This window comes from Carcharhinus amblyrhynchos, chromosome 19 (assembly GCF_965287045.1).
Source record: "Carcharhinus amblyrhynchos chromosome 19, sCarAmb.v2.hapA, whole genome shotgun sequence".
In the NCBI taxonomy this organism is placed as follows: domain Eukaryota; kingdom Metazoa; phylum Chordata; class Chondrichthyes; order Carcharhiniformes; family Carcharhinidae; genus Carcharhinus; species Carcharhinus amblyrhynchos.
Window position 1 is genome coordinate 17,244,849 of NC_137342.1, and position 26,694 is coordinate 17,271,542.

General features: G+C 39.8%; 1 protein-coding gene across 1 annotated transcript in view; it reads right to left on the reverse strand.

Annotated features, from left to right (window-relative positions):
- Window positions 1-26,694, reverse strand: part of actr6 (actin related protein 6) — a 38,181-nt gene that overhangs the window by 11,139 nt on the left and 348 nt on the right. Inside the window, exons 2-8 of the mRNA XM_080207298.1 lie at window positions 25,860-25,977; window positions 21,197-21,265; window positions 13,315-13,438; window positions 13,028-13,163; window positions 11,820-11,876; window positions 5,635-5,733; window positions 1,074-1,152 (exon numbers count right to left, since the gene is read on the reverse strand). Of these exons, the coding sequence (XP_080063424.1) occupies window positions 1,074-1,152; window positions 5,635-5,733; window positions 11,820-11,876; window positions 13,028-13,163; window positions 13,315-13,438; window positions 21,197-21,265; window positions 25,860-25,977 (682 nt within the window). The remainder of the gene's footprint in view (window positions 1-1,073; window positions 1,153-5,634; window positions 5,734-11,819; window positions 11,877-13,027; window positions 13,164-13,314; window positions 13,439-21,196; window positions 21,266-25,859; window positions 25,978-26,694) is intronic.

Consider the following 26,694-nt stretch of genomic DNA (forward strand, 5'->3'; position numbering starts at 1 on the left):
CAACTCTCACCAACTTTTACAGATAGAAAGCATCCTTTCTGGGTGCATCACAGCTTGGTATTGCTCCTGCTCTGAGCAAGACCGCAAGAAACCACAAAGGGTTGTGAACAAGCCTAGTCCGTCGTGCAAACCAACCTCCCATCCGCTGACTCTGTCTACACTTCTCGCTGCCTCAGAAATATAGCCAGCATAATCAAGGACCGCACGCAACCCAGATATACTGTCTTCCACCTTCTTTTGTCAGGAAAAGATATAGAAGTCTGAGGTCACATACAAAATTAACTCAAGAACAGCTTCTTCTCTGCTACTATTAGACTTTTCACAGAAACCTACAGTGTAGAAGGAGGCCATTCGGCCCATCAAGTCTGCATCGACCACAATCCCACCCAAGCCCTATCCCCATAACCCCATGCATTTACCCTGTGACACCAAGGGGCAATTTAGCATGGTCAATTTACCTAACCTGCACATCTTTGGACTGTGGGAGGAAACCAGAGCTTCCAGAGGGAACCCACGCAGACATGGGGAGAATCTGTAAAATCCACAGATAGTGACCCAGGTCTGGAATCAAACCCGGGTCCCTGGCGCTGTGAGGCAGCAGTGCTAACCACTGTACCAATGTGCCGTTCTTTTGAATGGACCTGCCTTATATTAAGCTTATCTTTCTCTACACCCTAGCTATGACTGTAAGACTACATTCTGCACCCTCTCCTTTCCTTCTCTATGAACAGGACACTTTGTCTGTATAGCACACAAAAACAATACTTTTCACTGTATACCAATACATGTGACAATAATAAATCAAAGAGGCACATGGAAGCTATGTTTGTGTACTACTGTCCCAGGACTCCAATATAAATATTGAAGTGCCCACTGTTTAACATTTTAAACTTGAAAGAGATTATACTACAATTAATAGTATTTCTGCTGTAATGCTGATCAGTAGCAGTTGGTAAATAATTCATATTAATAATGAAACTATATTGCTATGAAAACAAGTTGACTTGAAACGCCAATGTTCAGTCTCTGGGTGAATTAACAATTAAACAAAATAACATTTCCAGGTAACTTACCTTACAGAAGCCCTTCTTAATTGTGCTGAAGTCTGGAAGCACATAATCTCTCATAACCGTGTTTGCTTTACCTTTCAGCCTAGATAATAGTTAAAATTTGCGATTATTCTTTTGGTGCATTCAGAAAGGAGCATATCTAAAATATTCTCATCTGACTTGATTAATGATATAAGTGTATATATAATCCTAATGAGGGTACCAATATAACCACATAAGGCACTTTGATGGGCTGTGTTATTTCTTCCACCATGAATTCAAAACAAAGCAAACTCGGAAACTCTCTACTGACTATAAAGCAATAGGAAACTTTTTTTTTTGATGCTGATTGGAACCCTTCCACCTGTTTGCAGTGGATCTATGAATAAGAATCTCTGACTGTCTCAATGTTCATGCCATCTTATTGGTACAAGATACTGAACAGCAATCCAATACATTTTAATAATCAACATATGACTTGTGACTTTTAATAGTGAAGGTGAGCATTCAAATTGTTTAGAGATGGAGAATTACTTTAAAGGTACATCCCTTAGAAGGGGTCAGTAATAGTGCTTCTACATTAGAAGGGCATGGAATCAAACTCTACATGATGGATCGGGGTTTTCAACACTAATTGGAGGCATTACTGAAGGTCTGCTCATCTGGCATTTACAAATGCTACTGCACTTACCTTGTAATGGTTGGGTACATGGTTCTGAGTGCTTTTGCTTGTGGTATTATGCCAACAGTTGCTATGGACAAGTTCCAGGAACCAGGAGGTCACCCATCAGCAGGTTAAGAGGGAAAACAGAGGACAGGGAAGAGGAACACCTGGAGCTGGCAGGAACTTTGATTCCATAGGTAACCAATAGAAAGTTATTGCTTGCACTTTAGGAAGGACATGAAGGCTTTAGAGGGTGCAGAAGAGGTTTTCCAGAGTGGTTCCAGGAATGAGGGACTTCAGGTACATGGATAGACTGGGAAGCTGGAATTGTTCTCTTAAGAGACAAGAAAGTTGAAAGGAAATTTGCTAAAAGATTGAGCGTCTAGGTAGAACCTGCTGATCTTTACTCTGGAACCACAGCCAGCAATCCCCTACACTACACAAGACATGGTCAGGTTTCCCAGTTGATGGCACTTTTAACTGGTTTGATGTCTCTCTTCCTGTCTCCTCTTTACCTGGTCCCGCCTGAAGCTGACAAGTCTTGGACTTCACAAGTATAGATTGGGAACCAAACTTAAAAACTGTATAATAAAGGCTGTGGACTCAATGGTTGAGATACTTGTCAAACCTCTCACAGATGTGTCATCCCAAACTCAGCTTAGCTCTTAAATTATTGCTAAAATTCCATGGAGCTCAGATTTAGTAAAAGGGGAGTTTTCACAGAATTGTAGAAATTATGGCATTCAGCCTCTGGTTCCAGCAAACAATTCTGTAACCCTATTCCTCAGCAAAACCACCTCTCTCCCAGATTTTCTTTCATTTCTCTTTATCAAATATTTATTCTTTGAAATGAAGTTTTAGTGTCTACCTCAATAGATACACATGGTGAAGAAAGCATCCGTGGGCTGATTTATGCTTGTGTGTGTGGCACGGTAGCACAGTGGTTCGCACTGCTGCTCCACAGCTCTAGGGTTTGAATCCCATCTCGGGTCACTGTGTGGAGTTTGCACAATCTCCCCATGTCTGCGTGGGTTTCCTCCTCGTGCTCCAGTTTTGTCCCACAGTCCAAAGATGTGCAGGCTAGGTTGACTGGCTATTCTAAATTGCCCCTTAGTGTTCCAGGATGCATAGGTTAGAGGGATTAGTGGGTAAATATGTAGGGATATGGGGACAGGGCCTGGGTAGGATTGAGGTTGGTGCAGACTTGATGGGCCGAATGGACTCTTTCTGCACTGTAGGATTCTAAGATGTGCTGTAAATTTTCACTTATGCACGTTGTGGTAGCTTTCAATAAGTCTGAAGTATAAAAGTTCAAGATTTTGCTGACCGTAGAATTATAAAGTAGTATATGAAATGATTACAGCACCAAGGAGGTTATTTGGTTCCTTGAGATTAAGCCAGCTCTCTGCAAGTCCCATTCCCTGTCCTTTCTCCATAGTCCTGCAAATCTCTCCCCATTTCAGATGCTTATCCAAATCATTTTTGAAAGAACATAAGAACATAAGAAGTAGGAGCAGGAGTAGGCCATCTAGCCCTTCGAGCCTGCCCCGCCATTCAATAAGATCATGGCTGATCTGAAGTGGCTCAGTTCCACTTTCCCGCTTTCTCCCCATAACCCTTAATTCCCTTGCCTACCAAAAACCTATCTACCCGTGACTTAAATATATTTAGCGAGGTAGCCTCCACCACTTCAACGGGCAGAGAATTCCAGAGATTCACCACCCTTTGAGTGAAGAAGTTCCTCGTCAACTCCGTTCTAAACTGCCCCCCCCATCTTGAGGCTGTGCCCTCTAGTCCTGCTCTCCTTTCTAAGCGGGAAGAATCTCTCTACCTCTACCCTATCCATCCCCTTCATTATCTTATACGTCTCTATAAGATCCCCCCTCATCCTTCTAAACTCCAACGAGTACAGACCAACTCTATTTAGTCTCGCTTCATAGTCCAACCCCCTCATCTCTGCTATCAGTCTAATGAACCTCCTCTGCACTCCCTCCAAAGCCAAAATATCCTTGCGCAAGTGTGGCGACCAAAACTGCACTCAGTACTCCAGCTGCGGCCTCACCAGTGCTCTGTGCAGTTGCAGCAAGCCCTCACTGCTTTTATATTCTATCCCCCTTGCTATAAAGGCCAGCATCCCATGATTGAGTTTGCCTTTACCACCTTTCAGATAGTGCATTCCAGATGATAAAGACTTGTTGCATAAAAAGGTTTGTCTCCTTATTGTCTTCAGTTCTTTTCATATTAAAGCTGTGTCCTCTGGTTCTTAACTCTCCCAATGCGTCTGGGCATCTCAGGGCGCTTCTAACAAATCTCCTCAACCTTCCCTTCTCTAAGGAGAACAACATAACTTTGCCCATCTATCCAGATTACTGAAGCCCCTGCATCTAAAACCATTCTCTTAAATCTCTTCTTCACTCTCTATAAAATCTCCACGTTTCATATTTTTTAACTGGATATATATTACTCTAGTTGAGGCCAAATCAGGGTTTAAAAAGAATCATTATAACCTCCTTATTTTGTTTTAATCCCATGCCTCTATTTTTAAAGCTCAGCATTCATTACTGCCAATTACACTTCACTTTATTATTAACAAGTGTCTCATCCATCACATGCAACTGTCTAAAAGAGACAGATTTAAGTCAATATATTGCAAAAGTGTTTGTACAACTGATGTAGCTTATTTGATTCAAGTGTGAATAAACCAACACATTTAAGAATCAAACCTAGTAGTTACAAACACCCTTAGGATCGAATTGCATTCCAAATTATTCATTTCTAATACTACTACAGACAGGAGGTGGATTAAATTTAAACTGCCCAGATTTCTCCTCTTATCACCTATCTGTAAATAGAAAAGTGGTTTTGATTTTTGAGTTCCACAGACCTTGCTGGTGCTGTGTTGTCCCCAACCCCTCAGCTTTGCAGTGATCCAATTCTGTACTAATGTCCCAGGAACACCAAAACCTGTCCAGCTTCTCTGGTAAAGTGGAACATGTGAAGGCTTTCAGACATTCCCAGGTGAACGTCTTTCCTTTCTCCTCCAAAAAAGAAAAATTTGATTTGAATAATTGTTAATATAAAAATCAGAGCTTCCATTCAAATTCTCAGGCATATTTGCCTGTTCAGAGCGAATCTTATTGACAGCTGACAATCTATCCTGTAAAACCCTGTAAAGTACCGCAACGTGCAGTCTCCTAGACTTATACAAGATAAAGCCTCCTTAAAAGGACAGGAGCCATATTGATCATTCATATGATGTTCAAATATACACACCATTTTCAAAAGTAATTTTAAACATTTCGTATCCCCTTCCTATCTGCACTCCCTTCAGGATAACTGAGGCCTTCCTTGTTAATCAAAAATCTAACTCGGCCTTGAACGTATGAATCATCCTCCACTGTTCTCTAACAAATAACTACAGACTGAATCCCTCAGAAAATAAAATCTGCATCATCTCCGTTTTAAATGGAAGTCACCTAACTTTTAAGCTGTGTTCTGTAATTCTAGACTCTCCCACAAGGGGGGATATCTCCTCAGCATCCAATGTATCAAGTTCTCTCAGGCTCTCATACGTTTCAATAAGATCACCTCTTGTTTTTCTAAGCTGTAAAAGATGCAACTTGCTTAACCTTTCCTCATATACTAACCCACCCCTTCTTCCCAGAAATAACCATTACCCGTCACAACTGGAAGGAAGCAGTGCTCCAGCAAAAAGACACCACACGGATAATACCAATGCCACTTCAAAATTCCTCATCAGGTGGCGCACGAGAATCATGAAATGAATTTCCTGCTATTCTCTCCATCTCCCAAATAACAAAAATCACCTCAATGGGAAGCTTAATTATGAAGATTAATAGTATTAGAACTGACTGATATTTTGATTTGGCATTTAGTTATAAATCCAGTGCAGTTACTTACTGCGCTATTTCCATATCTTTGTAGAAGTCCTGGGACACGTAACACACATCCTCCTTCACTTGATTAATAACGTGCGTCTCATCCATCACATGCAACTGTCTGAAAGAGACAGATTTAATCAATATATTGCAATAGTGTTTGTACCACTGACATACTGTTTGACTCAAATGTGAATAAACCAACAAATTTAAGAATCAGATCTAGTGTTAGCAACACCCTTGGGATTGAATTATATTTCAAATTATTAATTTACCACACCGTTACAGAAGAGAGAGGTGTTTAACTTAAGCAGCTCTGATTTCCATTCTCACCACCCTGTCCACAAACAAAGGTGGTTTTGATTTCCTCCCCTATTTCTTTGATATGCTGCGGTGTATTGTCTCTAACCCCTCAGTTTTGGAATGATCCAATGCTCTATTGATTATCTTGAGTTTGCTGTGAGGTTGAGTAAAATCAGAGACTTTATTTTATATACACAAAGTATGGGGAGAGGGTACATTCACACAATAAAACTGAGATCATGGAAAGAAAGAGGTACAAGGCAAAGACCACACCAAAATAAGAATGCTGTTTCATGCAAGTCCGAATGCAATTGTCAAACGGCCATTTGAAGATTGATGCTGCATAATTCACTTTTCCAGTAGAAATAATTTCCACAATGAGATGGCAAATAGAGATTATTTAACCTTTTTAAAATTCATTCGTGAGACATTCAATCTTGAATTAAAACGGACAGTTTTAAGATATAACCATTTACAAATCCCAGCACTCTAAACATCTCCCTGGGATTGGGGACCTGTCTGTTCACTGTCAGCACAGCTGCTCTGGCCATGGCTTCCTCCTCCTTCAGATACTATGCTCTAAGAGAGCACTGGCAACCATGAATTTCCACTGGATTGGGCCACGGTTGACAAAGTACTGCAGTATGGCTGAGCAGGAACTTCTCCCACTCTGACTACCTGCCATCAGATGCAATGGAAGGATTTTCAAGCTGATAATTAACCGGTTTAGTCACATTATGAATGCACCTTCCCTGGACAATTCCTGAAGTGAGACTTGAACCCAAAGCTTTTGGCCAAGAGGTAGGGATGCTGCCACTGTAACACAAGTCTTTCCTGATTATTCTTTATAGGTGTGAATATCTTGCACCTTCTTCCCACTAAAACAACCTGGACACCCCCCTTCACATTTTAATAACCAAGCCACCCAGGCTTGTTGAATAGAAACAGGTTACATGACAGGCTACACTGCTCTAATTTCCAAGTCCTGTATTGCTAAATATCAGGTGCCAACCTATAATTAATACACATCATATTTCTCTACATTCTCAGCTTTAAGAATAGAAGAGGATAAAAATTAAATGCACAGGAAGATGAATTCATATGGAATAGGAATGTTTGGTTTTCATGGAAAAATGGGCAGATTTGTAAATGTCAATTCTCAAAGCAATAGGAAAACACTCTTTAAAAATGATAGTCCACTTTGTCCAACAAAACAGTAGCTGATATCTTCTGTGGTATAAATATTCAATTATAAACTGAAGAACAGCAATGAAAATCTACCAGCACATCTTAAAAATCTTCCATTTCTACTTAATACAGGTTTTGCTATTAGAAATATTGGTGGTTATAATTGGAACAAAATTGAATTTATCATACTGCAGATATATCCACTTGCCAGTGATAGTGCTAAAGAACATAAGAACATAAGAAATAGGAGCAGGAGTAGGCCATCTAGCCCTTCGAGCCTGCCCCACCATTCAATAAGATCATGGCTGATCTGTCGTGTCTCAGTTCCACACTCCTGCCCTCTCCCCATAACCTTTAATCCCCTCTCTTATCAAAAACCCATCAACCCGCGTCTTAAAAATATTTAGCGAGGTAGCCTCCACCACTTCAACGGGCAGAGAATTCCAGAGATTCACCACCCTTTGAGTGAAGAAGTTCTTCCTCAACTCCGTTCTAAACCGCCCCCTCTTTATCTTGAGGCTGTGCCCCCTAGTCCTACTGTCCTTTCTGAGCGGGAAGAGTCTCTCCACCTCTATCCTATCCATCCCATTCATCATCTTATATGTCTCAATGAGATCTCCCCTCATTCTTCTAAACTCTAACGAGTACTAGCCTAGTTTATTCAGCCTCTCCTCATAGCTCAACCCCCTCAACTCCGGTATCAGCCTAGTAAACCTCCTCTGCACTCCCTCCAAGGCCAAAATATCCTTGCGTAAGTACGGCGCCCAAAACTGCACACAGTACACCAGCTGCGGCCTCACCAATGCCCTATACAGCCGCAGCAAGACCTCCCTACTTTTATATTCAATCCCCCTCGCTATGAAGGCCAGCATCCCATTTGCATGGACCTGGGTTTTGCAATTCCTCTGCCTGTACAAGAGAAATTCCTATTCTGCCATCAGTTCTGCTTCATAAGTTGCCGTATTTTTCCAAAGTATTGTACTAAATGCACCAAGTGGAAGATTTGAAAATAGAGACTGAATTGCACCTGGATGCTCAAATCAATCTTTTATCTCCCCAGCCACCTGATGTTTGCTCCCAGGTGTAATGTCATGGGAGATCGACAAGCTTGCTTCTACAATTATTTTAATCTTGCAGATAGAGGCTTGAAGTTTGGATAGAAGCACAGGGTGTGATCAGAATAAAAGGAAGGAAAGAAGGAGTGGGTGGGAGCACAGCAGTCAAAGAGGTAGCAGCAGTGAGAGAGAGCTGCAGACACTGTATAAGTGTGTTCAAGTCTATGGACAACAGCTTTGTATCATCTATTTTGGAGCCAGAGCTAGGTGGTTTGTGCAAGTGTGAGTCAATGCTGCTGAACTTAGATAACTCAGGAGTAAAGTATGATCACAAGAGTTGCGGCAAAGTACACAAGACTATTTGAACCTCTCTTACGATGTTGCTTTGTCTACAATGAGAGAAATGTTTTAAGTAACACACAAAGCATCATTTTAGTTCTGTGGTACAGCTGTGTGATCTTCACGGCCACACAGTCTGACTGCTTTAAACAAATCCATCCTGTGCTCAATTAGCTGTTCTGTATCCCCTCAAGGTCTAGCAGAGATAAATTATTCTGTTGCAGACTATAATTCCCTGGCTCTTCTCCAAAATCAGAAAAAACCCACTAGGGGTTTAGTGGCTTCCTTTTTAAATGCAATGAGCACATGTAGCAAAAAGATCTTAATTTAGAAATCACGTGCATCACCCATAATAAGTCAGGCGATACACGTCCTATAAAGACAACAATGTTATGTGGAGTATTATGTATTCTTATCCTTCAAAGTGAAATGGTGCCCAAGGCCACACAGTCTAACCATGAAGAAAGCACAGCCTCCAGTCAATGAGAATGTAACTGCTGCTTAGTGAAGATATGTTGAAGATTGCAAAATTCATGCAAGTTTCAAGCATCAATTCAGAAACAGTCACCAAGCGATTCATTTTAAGATCATTTTGCATCTATAAGTGCTGAGGTTGACATTTTAAATGTTAATGATTTATGCTAGGCATTTTCTAAGCAATAACACGAAGTGTTCTGTAACATTGCTCGAGTCAAATAGCTCCCTTAACATAGTGAAAAGTCCCTAGGCATTTCACAGGAATCTTATAAAGTATGATACTGGGAAACATAAGAAAATACAAGATCAGGTGAGTAAAAGCTTGATCAAAGAGTAGATTTTATTAACTGCCTTCAGGAGGAAAATGGGTTGAAAGGTGGAGGGTTGTCTGGAGCTTATTCTGGAGCCCACAACTTGAACAACTGAAAGAAGGCACCAATGGAATGGGATTGTGGGCACCATTTCACTTTGAAGCATAAGAATGCATAATACTTCACATAATATTGTCATCTTTATAGAACATGTATCACCTGACTTGTCATGGAGTGATGCACATGACTTCTAAATTAAGATTTCTTTCTTACACGTGCTCACTAGTCCCAACAGTACCAATATCAGATGTGTTCAGAATCTTCCCAAATAAACGTTTTCCATTTTGGTTGTTCAGAAACTAGGTACTCCCATGATGTACGATCACTTCAGACACGGTCCAACAACATATATAAGGTATTTATGCTGTCGCCCTGGAGTCTCTTGCCATAATCACAGGGTGGCATGGTGACACAATAGTTAGCACTGTTGCCTCACAGCGCTAGGGACCCAGGTTCAATTCCTGGCATGGATCACTGTCTATGTGGAGTTTGCACATTTTCCCTGTGTCTGCATGGGTTTCCTCCAGATGCTCCGGTTTCCTCCCACAGTCTAAATTCCCCCTTAGTGTCAGGGGGACTAGCTAGGGTAAATGCATGGGGTTATGGGATAGGGTCTGGGTGGGATTGTGGTCTGCGCAGACTTGATTTGCAAAATGGCTTCTTCTGCACTGTAGGAATTCTAAAAAAAATCACATTCCAAAATGGCTGCTGCGATACTAACATTACAGCAGTGACAACGTTGCAGAAGTACCTCTTTGGCTTGAAAACACTTTGGGACATCCTGCAGTCATGAAAAACACTATATAACACAATTCATTCTTTTTTAATTATTTGTACCTCCTTTTTCACTAGGCATCTCTGCAATATTACTGAAGCAAAGCATCTTGGTTTCTGTTCCAAACAATAATATAGCTTTATGATTCCAGAGCCTGCTAGCTATTTGTTGTAGAATTACAATCTTAAATACAGTTTGTATAAATATTTAAAATATAGTATATTACAAACAAGAAATTCCACTTTGCTTTCATTTATCAAAAGATTTTCCCTCTGGCATGTGTTAATGACACTGTAGACGTCGCATTTTGACATGCAAGTATTTAAAATATAATTTGTCACAAACAGGGCATGACAAATAACTGATAACTTTCTTATTTGAAAAGAAAATCTCAGAAGTAACTGAAGAGTTTATGATTCCTTTTGTTTTGGTGCTTTATATCAAATCAAATTTCACATTTCCCAAGGATTCTATTTTTTTTTAAATATTGCTTTCATACATCAGATCAGGGGACAACAGGGCTTAGAAGGACCATGTCTCCCTGTGCATCAAGACAAACATTTCAGTTAGTCACAACTCCTTTTGAAAATTACACATCTTCTGTGGATTTCTGAAAATGTCAGACAAGCTTAGCTCCCAACTGCAATCAGATCATGTAGCTTGAGCCATTTTAATTAAACTTTTCCCAAGAAAGAAAATTCAACTCAGGCCAATTTTGTACACCACTTCCTTGTGGCTAGCTTTAAGTGATGAAATACTGAAAACCTGGGTGGCTCTCGCACCATTGGTCATTGGTGATGAATGGCACATTGTATCAGCCAGCCGAGTCACCCTCTAATGGCATCAGCTTCTATTTCACCAAGTTAGAAGACATCTATTGAAACATTCAGAAAAAATTATTAAAAAGTAAATTGCATGCAAAAAAGCTTTCAGGAGGTATTGGTGTAATTCAGAGAAAAATAATCCAACTGCCCGATTGCGCAATTTAAAGGGGACACTAGATAAGTACATGAGGGAGGGAAGAACAGAAAGGTATGTCGATAGAGCTAGCTGAGGAGAAATGGGAAGAGGTTTGTGTGTGTGAAGCATAAACATCAGTATTGGCAAGTTGGGCCAAATGGTCTGCTTCTGTCCGTTGGACTCTATATAATAAAGCACCTAACAACTGAAACAAAGTATGGTTTAAAAACCAGGCATGATTAACCTAAGTAGCTGCTAAATTTTAAGTTTAGCATTAGTGTTTCAGGTTTAATTACAAGTAGAAGGGAGATGGTTTGCAAATTGAGTGCATACATCTTTGCAACTTGCTGCTGTTCCAATATAAAGGACAGTGGGAACTTTTAAGATCAACTTACTTCTAGAATTACAGAACACTTGTCATTTTCACTGACACACATCCCTATTATCCCTTTTTAAGATTAGCACAAACCTTTCAATACAAAATTACCTGTTAACTTGCTATTCAGGCAGCCACAATAAACCTTTCACAACTTGGCTTGTAATACTAATAACTGAAAATACATTTGTCTTTTACTTGATCATTAACTTTATTTTCCCTTCTGTATTCTTAAAAAAAAACTTAAGCATACTCCCATAAATATGGTTAGCAAATCGGCATCATAACTAGACTCCATAAAACTATCTAAAGTTTAAAACCATCTCCCCTCTCCAAAGCTAGGATTGTCTGTGGAAGCCATACCTGTAGGATATTATTTCTTTGAGATGGTTAGAAAGTAGTTTTCCTCCAACATTAATCCTGAAGTGAAAAGAACACACTGTAATTATTTTGTGTTTCCTTTGGGCAGCCAAATATCCAAAACATGACAGAGCTCAATAAGTGAAATTCACATGAATAGGACTTCAATTTGCCAGATATGATTGTACAATTATAGCTAGTACTCAAACTGCTTACCCAAGATAATGTAGATACAGTCCGACAATAAGCTGAAGTGCTCAAAGGAATAATACTGGGAATTAACTTACTAAATATGTACGCATCTTCCTAATGTACAGAATTGACAGTTACTTATTGAGCCAGACAAATCCCACCCGATAGGGATGTGGCTTGCCAAGTGAGCTGGAGATAAGAAAAGGTTTCCAGTCACAGTTGAAAAGAGTTAGTGATAGCATTAAAAATCATTTCCTCCCAGATGTGCTCCATGAAAATGTAAACTTTCTCTTAGAATGCATTTATGTTTTTATGAGAAAAAGTGTATATAGAAAATCTTTCTCCATTAATAATGTTAAGTTTTCCCCCCTCTACACCCTCCTGACCCAGACACTTCCCATCAATATGTCAGCATAGCATGTCAGTCAACATCACTAAAAACTCCCTGGCCCATATACAGGATGTTTGCCAAAAATGATGGGCTCAGTTTCAATCTTCCAGCAGTGTTCTGATTCACTCACTGCTCATTTACCGAAAGGAGGAACTCGGAGCCAGTTTTTCCTCAAGATAGATTTATTCACATAATCCAAACAACACAGGGGCAGACTCCCTGATCCTCTCCCACACCATATCTTACATATACACTCAATAAAAATGCTCTAATCTTTCCCCAATTAGTGACAGCTGCTCTCACTCACAAGTAGAGCGTGCATGTCATTGTGATACGATTGCAGGAGCGTCATTTCAAAGTCACCGCAATCCGATGATCCACTGACCTCACACTTACTCATCATCCCATCCCTGATACAGCTCTCATTTGAATTTCAGTGTATTATAGATTTTTTAAAATCAGAAATCAATTATTTGTAAGTAAGAATATTTTACAATGCATAGTAAGTTTCCATGCTGACAACAACCAATTTAGACTTATTGACATTGCTTAAGTGGACATAACAAAAATTCTGATGGCAATGACATTCCTTATTCCAGATATAAATAGATTTACTGTTCTGATTTACCTGCAAATACCTTCATTCATCTTTTTTCCTTTACAGTAAGGAACAATATGTGTGAAAGAGTAACCGCTATCCACCACAAGGCAGCAGAGTTCAGAATTATTTTCTTCAAAATATTTGTGCGCACTGAGTGTTCCAGCTGAAAAATACATTTAAAATATTCAAATCACATTTCTAGTTTTAAAAGTATATCAAGTAATCTATTCTAATGATCTATATAATATATATTATATATATAATCTGAGACTAATGGACCCTGTTGGAAAAAGCAACCAACTATGAACACTCACCATTTGTCCTGTAGACTGCTTGAAACTGATACTCTTCAAATAAGATTTCATTCATTGATTCTTGGATGGAGTTAAAATTGAAATATGGTTCAGTGATGATTATGGTGGTTTCAGGAAAATCCACCTAAATGGAAGTTTTAACACAATTAGACACAGTCTGACAAAACTCCATTCATGATTCCTTCATATCATGCGAAGAAGTGTCTCAGAAATTAGCTTTGATCTAGACATTTGGAAATGTATCAGGCATGAGAGGGAAAAGATTACTGCACCACAATGGCCAGTACAGTAAACATGAATAAAGTCTTTGTTATTTAAGTTTAAAGGGGTCGAGCCAACGACAGAAAAATCAGAACATATGCACATGGATAAAGCCGTGAAAAACAATTGCGAACAACTGTGTAAAATTATGAAATAACTGTGGCTGTGTTGCATCCACGTAAATTAAAATGTTGCTGGCGTATGAACTATCAGCAACAAATTAAATTTCTATTTGATTGTGCATGCCCATAAATCCCACCAATTATATAGTGCCCTTCAGATCTAAAATCTATCAATTAATTACTTTTGAAGTGTAATCACTGTTCTGATCTAAGTAAATGCCTATGTTGATTCGAAAGAACAGTACCAGTTGGACTGGGCTCATAGGATATGGGAATTCAACACACTGAAGAAGTAAATAAAAACAAAAATTGAGAAAAAAGCACATACCAAATACATGGACAAAAAAGGAGAGATAAAAAGAAAATATGAAAAATTAGGCTAGAAGACTAAAGAACAATAAGGAGAGCAAAGGTAAACTACAAAATAATATTAAAATATTCTATAGAAACAATAACAAAAGAAAAATCAGAATTGGGCTAAGGCCACTTGCTAATGATACACAGAATAAATGTACAAGTAATGGCAGAAAAAATGGCAGAAATATTACTTTCCTCAATCTTTATTGGTGAAATTAACATAGTGGGCATGACATACAAAGATGACATAAATTAGAAGGAAAGGGGAAGATAATAAAATTAATCAAACCTACAGAGGATAAAAACTCCTGGTCCAGCCTGATCCCATCCACACACATTCCACATAAGGGAAGAGATAGCAAAGACACTATTACATACATAAACTTTAAAAATCATTAGCCGAGGGAAAAGAGTCACAAGGTTCCTATATGATAACCAAACACTCCATGATGACCTGTTCAACTTGTCTACTGCCCACCTTCCATCTGAGCACTACATATGAAGCAACTTTCCTGACTGAGATTTACCAGCTGACATCCATTGGATCAAGGAATAGGAAACACACTAGAAAATCACTAACAACTTCCTTGTGACAAACCCCCCTGTCAAATGACAGGCTCTGAACTACCATTGAAGAGAGTGCTGTTGCCTGATGGGTTTGAGACAGTCCAAGGCCATTGTGCAAACAACCTGCATCACTGGGGGATGTCTCCTGCATAGATTAAGTAGCAGACTAATCACCTCAAACTTGGCAAAAAACAGAGGCTATCACTCAACTTAAGGAAGTTGCACTTATTGAATGAACAATCCTGATGAAGTCTGGAAAGTTAAAATGGAGTTTGTGAAAAGTCATTAAAAACATCATGACAGTTGCAAAGCAGAAGATCACTGCTCTCAATCTTCTGCAAAGTCTGTGGGCAATCCTAAACCGTATCAGCACAAACCATGGCATGTAGGGATACATGATGAACAAATTAATACAAAACTAAAGTTTCTCCTGAATTAATCTGTGGTCACTTAGAACAAACCGTCAAACATGTAATGATTCAATCCCTGATTTGCAAATATAAAGGAGGCATCTGAAAAGTACACGCCACTATTCCTGATATAATTACGTGGCTTAATAAACAAAGTAAAGTTATAGCTGCTCACATTTACATCAGTCATGATAAGCTGACTACCTGATGGGCGACTTAAAAATCTATATCCATTTGTGCTTCTACAAGGACTTATTATTAACAAAACCAAAAGAATATCTGGATTCTTTTGTTTTTTTTCCCACTTGTAACGTGGGAGAGGACATGAATGAGTTGGTAGCCACGTGGTGATACTTTTCTCCGAAGGCAGCAAGATACGTTGCACGTTTCCTTCTCTAAGTTGTCAACATTTAGGCTTCATGAAAGAACTTATTACTAAAGTACAGAAGTTTTGTTATTTTCAAAGATTTCTGCAATAGGTGTTTCACGTTTGCAACATTTTTTTACAGATGTGGGCCGAGTGGAAGTTGGGCTATGAAGTAATATAATAGTTGGAAAAACATAATTAAAAGGCGGTAACCTCAACTCGCTGTATTTCCAATAGATCCATTCTAAGAAGAGATGTTTATCAGGCGTTAATTTGTTATTAAGGATTCCTTCCAAGTGTCTGCCTTGTTCACTTGGTAACACCATTGCCCAAATCAATGGTTGTAGGTTTTGAGTTTCCCATCAGGATTTGCAACATGATCTGGGCTTAGATTTCATTGTAGTGCTAAACTAACGCTGCACTGTTGGAGGGGCTGTCCAATGATTCAATCGTTAAGGCAAGGTCTTATCTGCCTGTCTAGATAGCCACTTCAAGCACAGGGAACATGTTCCTCAATCTCCTGGTCACCACACCCCCCCCCCCACACCGGCCCCGACTCACAGCATTAAAATCCAAATCAACTGCACGTTTTCAATAAAAAGTTTTTAACATTTATTTATTCATGCCACAAGAAGGCTTACTGCAGTGAAGTTACCGTGAAAATCCCCTGGTTGCCACACTCCAACACTTGTTTGGGAACACTGAGGGAGAATTTAGCATGGTCAACGCACTTAACCAGCACGTCTTTCGGACCGTAGGAAGAAACCAGACCACCTGGAGGAAACCTACACAGATACTGGTGAATGTGCAGTGTCCGCACAGTGACCCAAGCCAGGAATCGAATCCTGGTTCCTGGCACTGTGGGGTAACATTGCTAACCACTATGCCACCATGCCGCCCAAAGAGTACAGAGGTACAAAGCCAATCCATCAGCATTTGTGAAAAGAAAAGACAAATTAGCTTTTAGTTTACACTTCAGAAACTGATGGATCTGATGTGTATTTTCAGCACTTATCATTTCACACTTATTTATTAATCCTCCTGCTGTTTATAAGCCTTTCAGTTTTCAACATAACAATTATTCAACATAACAAGTGCACAATTATTTTTGAGTAATTCGAGAGGGATATGAGCTATAAGTGTTTTATTCTCCCTGCTTTGAATAAGAAAATGCAAAATAAAAACAAATTAAATGATGCTATATGTTCTTTATTACATCCAGTACAATACATGGTTTCTGATTTACTTTTGGATGGGAACGTTTTATTAACACAAGCGAATTCAACTAAATTAGAGAGCCTGACAATAACCCATGTAAGGACCACACACGTGAATAAATGTTTCTGCACATTGTTTCTTGAAAATAAATTATTAGAACTTAAGTGTTTTCATTTTTGAATACAATGTGTTTAAGATGTACTTAAAATAAATCAAAAGTATTTATGTTGCTGTTTACCTATTGCCCAATGAGCGAGGATTGATTTGATCTTGGAACAGAAAAATATGTTGAGTGACTGAAATTATATAATAATTCACAGCAATTACATGGCATGGAAATGAGCCATTCAGTCCACTGTAAGCATATATACTGCAGATATAGTTCTGCTCACCTTTTTCATCTAACTTAACAATGTATCCTATTTTTCCCCTCATAATTATCAGCTTCCACTTGGTTGCATTCATGCTGTTCACCACACCTACTACATTTGGTGGGTGGCGAGTTCTACATTCTACACACTTGGGGAACAAAGTGCTGAATTCCCTTCTTAAATGTAACAATCTCTTATTTGTGGCTCGTTATTCTGGTTTCGCCCTCCAGTAGAAACATCATCTCTGCGTCTACCCTATCAAAAGGTTTCACAATCCTCATGACCTCAATCAGGTTATCATTCAGTCTCCTCTCTTATGGAGAAAAAAGCCTCGGCTGTTCCGTCTTTCCTAATGGATATAACCTCTCAATTCTAATAATCTAAGAATTTGTACCTTCTCTATTGCCTATTGCCTCAATCTTTTGTGGAGGCCAGAACTGCTTGCTGTTCCCAGGCCCGGTCTCACCACGATTCTGTGCAGCATCTTTTAACATATCTGCTTTTCAATTTAACCCTCCAGAAATGCACCCAATGTTTGGTTGTTTGTTTGTTTTTAGTATTGTATAAACTTGTACCATTGTTTTGTGATATTTCTATTCCCCAGATCAAGTTGATCCCATATACAATTTGGACACCTGTGTTCCAAGGAGTATGTAGCCTCCTCAATCTTCCTACTAAAATGTACAACCTGACTCTTTTCTATACCAAAGTTCATTTACCAAATCATATGCCTTTTCTGCAAGTTTACTAATGTCTTTCTGAATTTAGTTGCTGCAAATACAAATTTTGAAATATTGTTCCTGATTCCTGAGTCCAAATCATGAGAGATGAGAGTGACAGCACTTGACATCAAGGCTGCATTTGACTGAGTGTGGCATCAAGGATCCCTAGTAAAACTGGAATCAATGGGTGTTGGGAGCAAACTCTCCACTAATTGGAGTCATAGCTGACACATAGGAATATGATTGTGGTGTGGAGGGTCAGTCATCTCAGCTCCAGGACATTTCTTCAGAGGCTAGGAATACTGCAGCGAGTAACTCACCTCCTAACTCCCCAAAGCCTGCCCATCATCTATAAGGCACAAGTCAGAGATCTAATGGAATACTCTTCACTTGCTTGGATGGGTACAGCTCCAAAACACTCAAGAAGCTCAACACTATCCAGGAGAAAGCAGCCCACTTGATTGGCACCAGATCCACAAACATCCATTCTCTCCACCACCAATGTTCAGTAGCAGCAGTGTGTGCTATCTACCAAGATGCAATTCAAAGACCCTTCCAAACCCACGACCATTTCCATCTAGAAGGACAAGGGCAGCAGATACATGGGAACACCACCACCTGCAAATTCATGTCCAAACCACTCACCATCCTGACTTGGAAATATATCGCCATTCCCTTGTAGTCACAGGGTCAAAATCCTGGAATTCCATCCCTAACACCATTGAGTCAACCCACAGCACATGGACTGCAATGTTTCAAGGCAACAGCTCATCACCACCTTCTCAAGGGCAATTAGGGATAGGCGATAAATGTTGGCCAGCCAGCAACACCCTTGTCCCACGCACAAATTAAAAAAAACACTAAGTGTCAATAACAGTGATACCAGCACTAATCCTTGTGGAACATCATATCTCACCATTTGCCCATCTAAGTAACTGCCGTTATTCCATACTCTGTGCAGCAGCCAACTTGTCCCCTGACTCCATGTGTTCTGACCTGAGTCATAAATCTATTATGTAATAACTAATCATGTATAGACTGGTGCACAGTATTCAACTACAGAGTACACAAGGACTATCACTGATGTCCAAAGCACTACTGCTTCCCAACAAGTGCTCAGCAGTTTCCAGACCAAGTTGAACCTTGCCTTTGTCCATCTGGCTACATTACTGAGGTGATGGTGGAAAGTTAATGTGCAGAACAACTTCACTACATAGTTAGGTTGCAGCAGGGTCATGTTGAATAGCTTTGCCACAGAAGGTCACTTTCAGCATGTACTGTATTTCTATTATCAAGATTGATGTACGTTTTAGAACATAGAACAGAACAGAACAGCACAGTGCAAGGCCCTACAGCCCTCAATGTTCTGCCGAGCTATGTCCGAACCCAAGATCAAACTATCCCACTCCCTACCATTCTAGTAATTTTGTGGTGATCTGGCTTTGAGCTTCTATGGAGTTTTGAACTCTGTCACTGAAAATGACTGCTTGTTTTGTCAGGCAAGTTATCTACACATGCAACTCTGCACAATTTTGTGGGCAGACTGTGTAGACATTGAAAGGGTATTGGTACAAGTACTGAGCCTTGTAGCAGCCTGCTGTTCAGGAGCCAGAATAAGCCAACATTGCCACTCAAATGGCAAAATCATCCAGAGCAGGTGTCATCTTCTAAGACAGAGGGCAATATTTACAAACTTCAACATCAGTCCTTTCTTATAGACTGTGTCCTATATCAATAATAGGCCTATGAAAGTTGCATGGGCCTTGGATCTCTTCTGGGTTCTTGCCTCAAAATAACCTGATCACAACAGTTGCAATTAGACCAGAATTCCACTTGATTTTTGGGATTCACTGACCTGAAGAGAGTGATTTCTTTGAAGATCACGCACAGGAGTGATATTGGGTTTATCAAACATCAAGTTACGAACAACAGAAATGTTTTAGTTCTATGGATCCCATCAAACATTTTATCATGGATTGTAATACAATACATAATCCCCGAAACAGAGACTCATGCATATGTGTTACAGGTTGTGGACAAATTGGCACAGAACATCTGTCAATAAAATCATTACCCTCTCCCAACTTGATCTTCCCTAGGTAGAGCCAACAATTTCACTACCTCAAGTGCAAGTACCAACTTGAACACATATGGTACACAACTAATTTAGCCATTCATCACTAAATCTGAGCGGACCACACCAGCACAATCACACTTCTCAGCTACCAAAACTGCTCGCTAGTTCAAACTGGGGTCAGTTTGTTAGATATGTTCAAGAAGGAGCTGGGTGTGGCCCTTGCAACTAAAGGGATCAAGGAATATGGACAGGAAGCAGGAGTAGAGTATTGAAAGTGCACGATCAGCCATGATCATATTGAACGGTAGTGCAAGCTCGAAGGGCCAAGTGGCCTACTCTGATACCTATTTTCTATGCTGTTATCTTCTTAGAATTTAAAGATAACTCCCAGCTTCTTTTCTCCACTCTCAGCCATTTCTGCTGTTACTTACCTAACTTGCCTTCCTGACTACATGCTAGGTGATGTGGTAAACGACATTCTTCTACCTCTCCGGCAAAATGCCATTACCATCCTGCTCCTGAAGGAACACCCTTGCAAACTGCCACCCAATCTCCAACCTGTCTTTTCTCTCCAAAGGCTTCAAATACTGGGCCTCCTCTCAGACCCATTTCCATTTTTCTAGCAACTCAAAATTTGATCCTCTCCATTCAGAGTTCTGGCCTTGCCAAAGCACTGAAACAACCATGTCACAAGTTTTATTCTCTATGAGTGTGGTGCACCACCCATCCATCGCTCCCCCATTCCTCTCAACACCCTCTGCAGCATTTTAAAGTTCTTATTCATATCTTCAAGTCGCTCCTTTCCTACTCTTCTCATCTCTAAAACTTCCTCCAACCATAGAACTCACAAAGCATTGTGTTCCTTAAACTTTGGTTTCTTGCTCATCCTTCACTGACTTCACCTCTCACAGACTGCCAAACCTTTAATCATTATAGACTCTAAAATATGGAATTTCATCCCAAAAGCTCCCCATCTCTCCGCTTTTAAAACACTCCTTAAAACCTACCTCTAACCAAGCTTTAAGTCTTCCAACATAATTGTTTTGGATTATTGTCAAATCTTGATTGACTAGACTCCTATGAAACACCTCAGAATATCTTCCTACTTTAAAGACACACAAGTGCAAATTATTGCTGCTCTTGAATGACCATGTGCAGTACTTTGAAGGGCACTGTCCACAGATCTGAAGAAATCAGGTGAAGATTCTTGTATTTGATACATGGGCAACCATTAAATAAGACAACTGAACTTATGAACGAGCCTCACGTACAGAATACGGCCAGAGGTGCCTCTAGAGTAGTTGTTGGTGTTGACTATGTTACTTGTAAGATAACAAAATGCAAGAATCAAAACGGGAGGTTCACAAAGTAAGAATCACCACAATACACCAATGATCACACAGCATTTACCTTGTACATTTCTTTGCCAAACAGGTGATCCCACACTTGTCTTTGAACATCCCAGTTTACCAAGTATCCCTAAAGTGAAGAAAGGTACATAAGACAAATTATGCATATAACTGCATTTCTCAATACTTTCCAGGAAATCAAAGCTATCTTTGCATACTGAAAGTTTAATACAACCCAATGTGGTCAGTAAAATGGGTGAAGCTGGAAATTTACCCAGAATGAAGACACAAAAAATTGATCAAACATAATCATGAAATAATTACAGGCCATTCAACCCATACCATCTTTGCAACTCCCACTTGCCTGCATTTCCCTGTAGTCCTGTAAACAGTTCCAATTTAATTCTCTATAACCACTTTTGAAAATCATAAGTGAATCTCCATTCTTTTAGGCAGATTCCAGATCATAATGACTCGCTGCATACAAAAGGTTTTCATGTCACTTTATTTTTGGCTAGCCTTCTTGTATGTGTCCTCTAGTTCTCAATCCTTCCGACAATATTTTCACCTGCTTCACCACATTACCAAAGAGGTGTCACTATCCACAGCACAATCACAGCAAGCAATCATTTTTAATTATCGGCTACTGAGCTGATGCCAGCTACTTCTGGACATGTATGAAACATATTTATTCCATGGATTTTCAAAAAGATTCAAGAAGGCAGCACACCAACACCTTCTCAAATGCAATGAGGAATGGATATTAAATGCTGGTCTAGACAACAACACCTACGTTCCATGAATAAAATAAACATTTTTGCTTTCTTCCCCTTTTGCAATCCATCACAATTTTCTGTCTGTTACTTTACAACAATTAACTAAATTAGAGGTACTTGGGTTTAGTCCAAGTTCAGGAGCTGGCATTTTTCTAAAATCTGAAAATCTTTAGGTTTGTCTGAAATAAATGTTGAGTCACGTGGTGAAATTTTGGCAATCTAAACCAAATGCTTGGAAAATTACCTGAAGTCTCTGACTGCATGATTTGTATGTATAATTAATTCAATGCATGTATTTTCTGCATCAATAGCAAAAAATCAATACCGAAATAGACCCCACTTCGAGGTATCACCATTTGACTGTTACTAAAATTGTCAATAAGTCAGCTTTAATTCAATCTCTGATTTAAGATGCAAATTTTTTTTAAACTATTGATTTTAGTGATAAAAAAGCTTCTAAGAATATCTTCAGAATAATTTACCTCTGCTACATTGGAAACAATAATGGTCAAGATAAAAAAAAACGTCCTTTGAATCATAGGCATAATCTATAATTACGGTGTAGCTAAAGTACTTCAACCGGTTTGTATCGAACACAATGATCGTTCCATTTAAAACCATCATTTGAAACTGTGAAGTTGAGGATGTAAACACACAAGGGAAGGGATATATTTTTATCTCTCATTGTGGAAAATCATTTTCAACTATCCAGATCAGTATATTCTTTCTTCCTGTTCTGAAAACAATAGTGCATATATATTCATTTTCAATTTTCTCCATTTTCCCTGTCTTCTCAAAATCACTGGCGAATGTTGGGTTCTCATTCTACGTGCACCAGCAGTCCTCTCTCTGATGATCCTGCCTAAATGGTCATTCTCCACTTGAATCCAATTTCAGCAATTATCAAACCAACACAGTATTCAGTCCCAAGCCTTATTCCAGCCATCTTCAATCTCAACATATGCACCTTCCTTCGGCTGTCATGACAGCTGTCAGAAATGTGACCCTTAGTCACTTCTTCATCTCCCTCACGTACTCAACGACTATTTGTAGCTTCCTACTAATTTCCACTGCCCTTCAATTAGCTCAGCACAGCTTGGCAGCCAAACCTTCCCTATACAAGTCATGTCTAGAACAATGCTGTGTTTCTACTCAGCTACTGAAGAGTACACCTGGAGCATATTAAAATAGCACACAACAAACCCGCACTCCGCAATAAAAGCAAAAAACTGTGGCTACTAGAGATCTGAAATAAAAACAGAAAGTAAAGGAAGAACTCAGCAGGTCTGGCTGCATTTGTGGAGAAATCAACAGAGTTAATGTCTCAAGTCCAATGATATTCTTTTTCCGAAACTTTGTTTTATAGGCTGAACTCTACATCAGCTTCATCATTACACATTTAACAAAGTTAACTGAAAATCTAAAAGACCATCTTGCAACCATTTACAGCACAATTAAACATCCTCTTGACCATAACTTTGTTACTCCAATTCACTCCAGATTACCCTGTCCCCTTCCTGCAAATACACATTATACAATATTTCTGGCTATAAAGCACTCACTTCTTCCTGTGTTTGAAAAATACTATAAAAAAGTGGAAGTTTAGGAGACTATCTTTTAATTTCAAATTAATTAATCAATGGAATATAAATTCCACCAGCTACGATGGTGGGATCTGAACTCCATCTGTGGAGCTTTACTAGTCTTTTAATAACAACACTACATGAGCATCCCCATCACTGAAACACCAATAAAAATATAAAAGGAATAACTGAGGGTAAAGAAAGCAGCATAACGTACATGGGCAGTAAAAGAGATCTCAACACAGGCATTAGGATGAATGTCAAAAAAACAACCAGGAGGACAGAGGGTCTATGAAACAAAAGTCTGCAAAATCATCCAGAGGCACGTGGATAAAAGCAAAGTCAAGTGGGATTACAGTCAGGTTGGCAAACTGTGACCAGTGCCACAAGAATCAGTGCTGGGACTTTGCAACCTATAATTACTTGGATGAAGGGCAAAGTGTATTGCAGCCAAATTTGTTATCAATACAAAGATAGGTCGGAAAGCAAGTTACGTGCGCTCAAAGAATGTGTATTGGGATTACAGCTAGTTAAGCAAGTGGGCAAAAATTTGACTATTGAGTATACAGGAAAATGTAAGATTATCTACTTTAGAGGGAAGAACAACAAAAGCAAAACATTAATTAAATGGAAAGGGACAACAGAGTGATGCAGCACAGAGGATCTAGGTGTTCTCATATATGAATCACAAAATGATTGTGTGTTGGTACACCAAGAATGTAGGGAAGCAAATAGAATGTTGGCCTTTTATGCAAACGTGAAGGAGCATCAAGTAAAAAGTCTTGTCACAGCTGTACAGGCCTTGGTGAGGCCACACCTTGAGTACTGCATACAGTCTCCCTGTTTAAGGAGGGATATACTTACATTGGAGGAAGTTGAGAGAAGGTTCATTGTCTGGAGTGAAGTGGTTATCTTAGGGGAAGGAAAATGTACATGATTCCGACGGGAAGATGCTGAGACAAAAATGTTTCCCCTTGAAGGGGAATTCAGAACTATGGGACAGTTTCAGAATAAGGCATACCTCATTTAAGATAAAGATGAAGAGGAACTTCTTCTCTCACAGGATTGTTATTCTTAGGAATTCTCTACACCAGGGAACAGTGGAAGCTCGGCCGTTGTAGATATTCAAGGCTGAATCAGAAAGAAATTTAGTCTACAAGGAAATCAAATGTTATGGATGCAGGCAGTGAAATGGAGCCAAGATCTCACTGAATGGTGGGGCACAATTGAGGGCCTTAATGACCTACTCCTTTTCCTACTACTTATAGAGTGCTTTCACTGGGGTGAAGAGCAAGTCTAGAGATCATGAATATTAGACAGTCACCAAGAAATCAAAGGGAGAATTGAGATCGAACCTCCTTAGATAAAATGCTAAGTGTGTCTAAAACATTACCAAGGGGAGTAGTTGAGGCAAATGCTATCGATGCATTTATAGGGAAGCTGAATAAACATGTGAAGGAAAAAAAGAGGATTATGTTGATGGAGTTAGTTGAAGAATGGGAGGTGGTTTGAGAGGAGCATAAACCGGCTGGTTGAATGGTCTGTGATGCATATGTCACATAAATATCAGAAAGGGGCCAACAGCTGGTATTTGGAACTCATTCATTCATGTGCATTCTGCCTTGAAGGCAGATCCTTGGCTCTTTACCTGATGCTTCAACCTAAGCCATGTTTCTTTGGAGTGTTTTTTGTCAGCGGTGGTTTGCCATTGCCTTGCGAGGAGGCAGGTCACAAGTCAAACTCAGCCAGAACATGTTTTTCTGAACCACACACTAGCCGCCTAACTAACTGAGCTAACCAGCCCCCACTTGGTATGAGGCATTTGAGAATTAAATAGTAAAAACCTTAGATATGATTAACATGTCTAAATTCTGGCATTGTAATACTGGATGAAAGTTATTCTGTCAAGGTTACCGGTACCAGAGCTCCACCTGGAATTCATCCAAGAGTGGCAATTCCTGCAGATGGGATGTCACTTCCGTCAGATTGCGATACCCCAAAGCATTCTGGTTTTATCCTCACTGTGTGTACACAGATACCCCAGACTGGAGCAGGACTGACTCCAATGTAATAGAAACAAAATACTGCAGATGCTGGACATCTGAGATACCAACAGAAAGTGCTAGAAGTCTGAGACACAATCAGGAAGTGCTGGAAATCTGAGATAGAAACAGAAAGTGCTGGAAATCTGAGATACAAACAGAAAGTGCTGGAAATGGTCAACAGGTCTGTCAGAAACTAGTGGGGGAGGGGGTGGTAGAGACAGGGTTATAGTTTCAAGCTCAATGTGTGTGCACTTTTGAATATTCTGTTTTGATTTGAGGCCTGGCTCCAGATAGACTCAGTAACACTGCGCTGCACCCACCTTCTGGAAAGGGAGGATATAATACAAGCCAGAGGGGTCCTTGATCTCATCGATCTGGTTGGAGGTGAAGGTTTTGAGACGAGCCGTCCTGGACCGGAACTGGCAGTTAGGTAAAACGCTACAGGAGGAGAAGAAAGGAAGGATGAGATGGAGAGGGCTTTGGGGTAAAGTTTATTTATTAGTGTCACAAGTAGGCTTACATTAAGACCACAAGACAGAATTAGGCCGCTCGGCCCATCAAGTCTGCGCTGCCATTCAATCATGGCTGATATTTTTCTCATCCCCATTCTTCTGCCTTTTCCACATAACCTCTGACCCCCTTATTAATCAAGAATCTATCTATCTCCATCTTAAAATCAGTGACCCGGCCTCCACAGCTTCTGCTGCAAAGCGTTCCACAGATTCACCGCTCTGACTGAAGAAATTCCTCCTCACCCCTATTTTAAAGGATTGTCCCTTTAGCGTGAGGTTGTGCCCTTTGGTTCTAGTTTTTCCTACTAATGGAAACATCCTCTCCACTTCACTCTCACCAGACCTGGCAGTATCTTGTACGTTTCAACAAGATTCCATCCCCCGTCCACACCCCTCCGCCCCCATCCTTTTAATCTCCAATGAGTACAGGCCCAGAGTCCTCAACCGTTCCTCATACGACAAGCTCTTCATTCCAGAGATCATTCTTGTGAATCTTCTCCGGATGCTTTCCAAGGCCAACACATCCTTTCTTAGATTATGGGGCCCAAAACTGCTCACAATACTCCAAATGGGGCCTGACCAGAGCCTTATACAGCCAGAAGTACATCCCTGCTCGTGTTCTATTAATGCTGCAATTACTGTG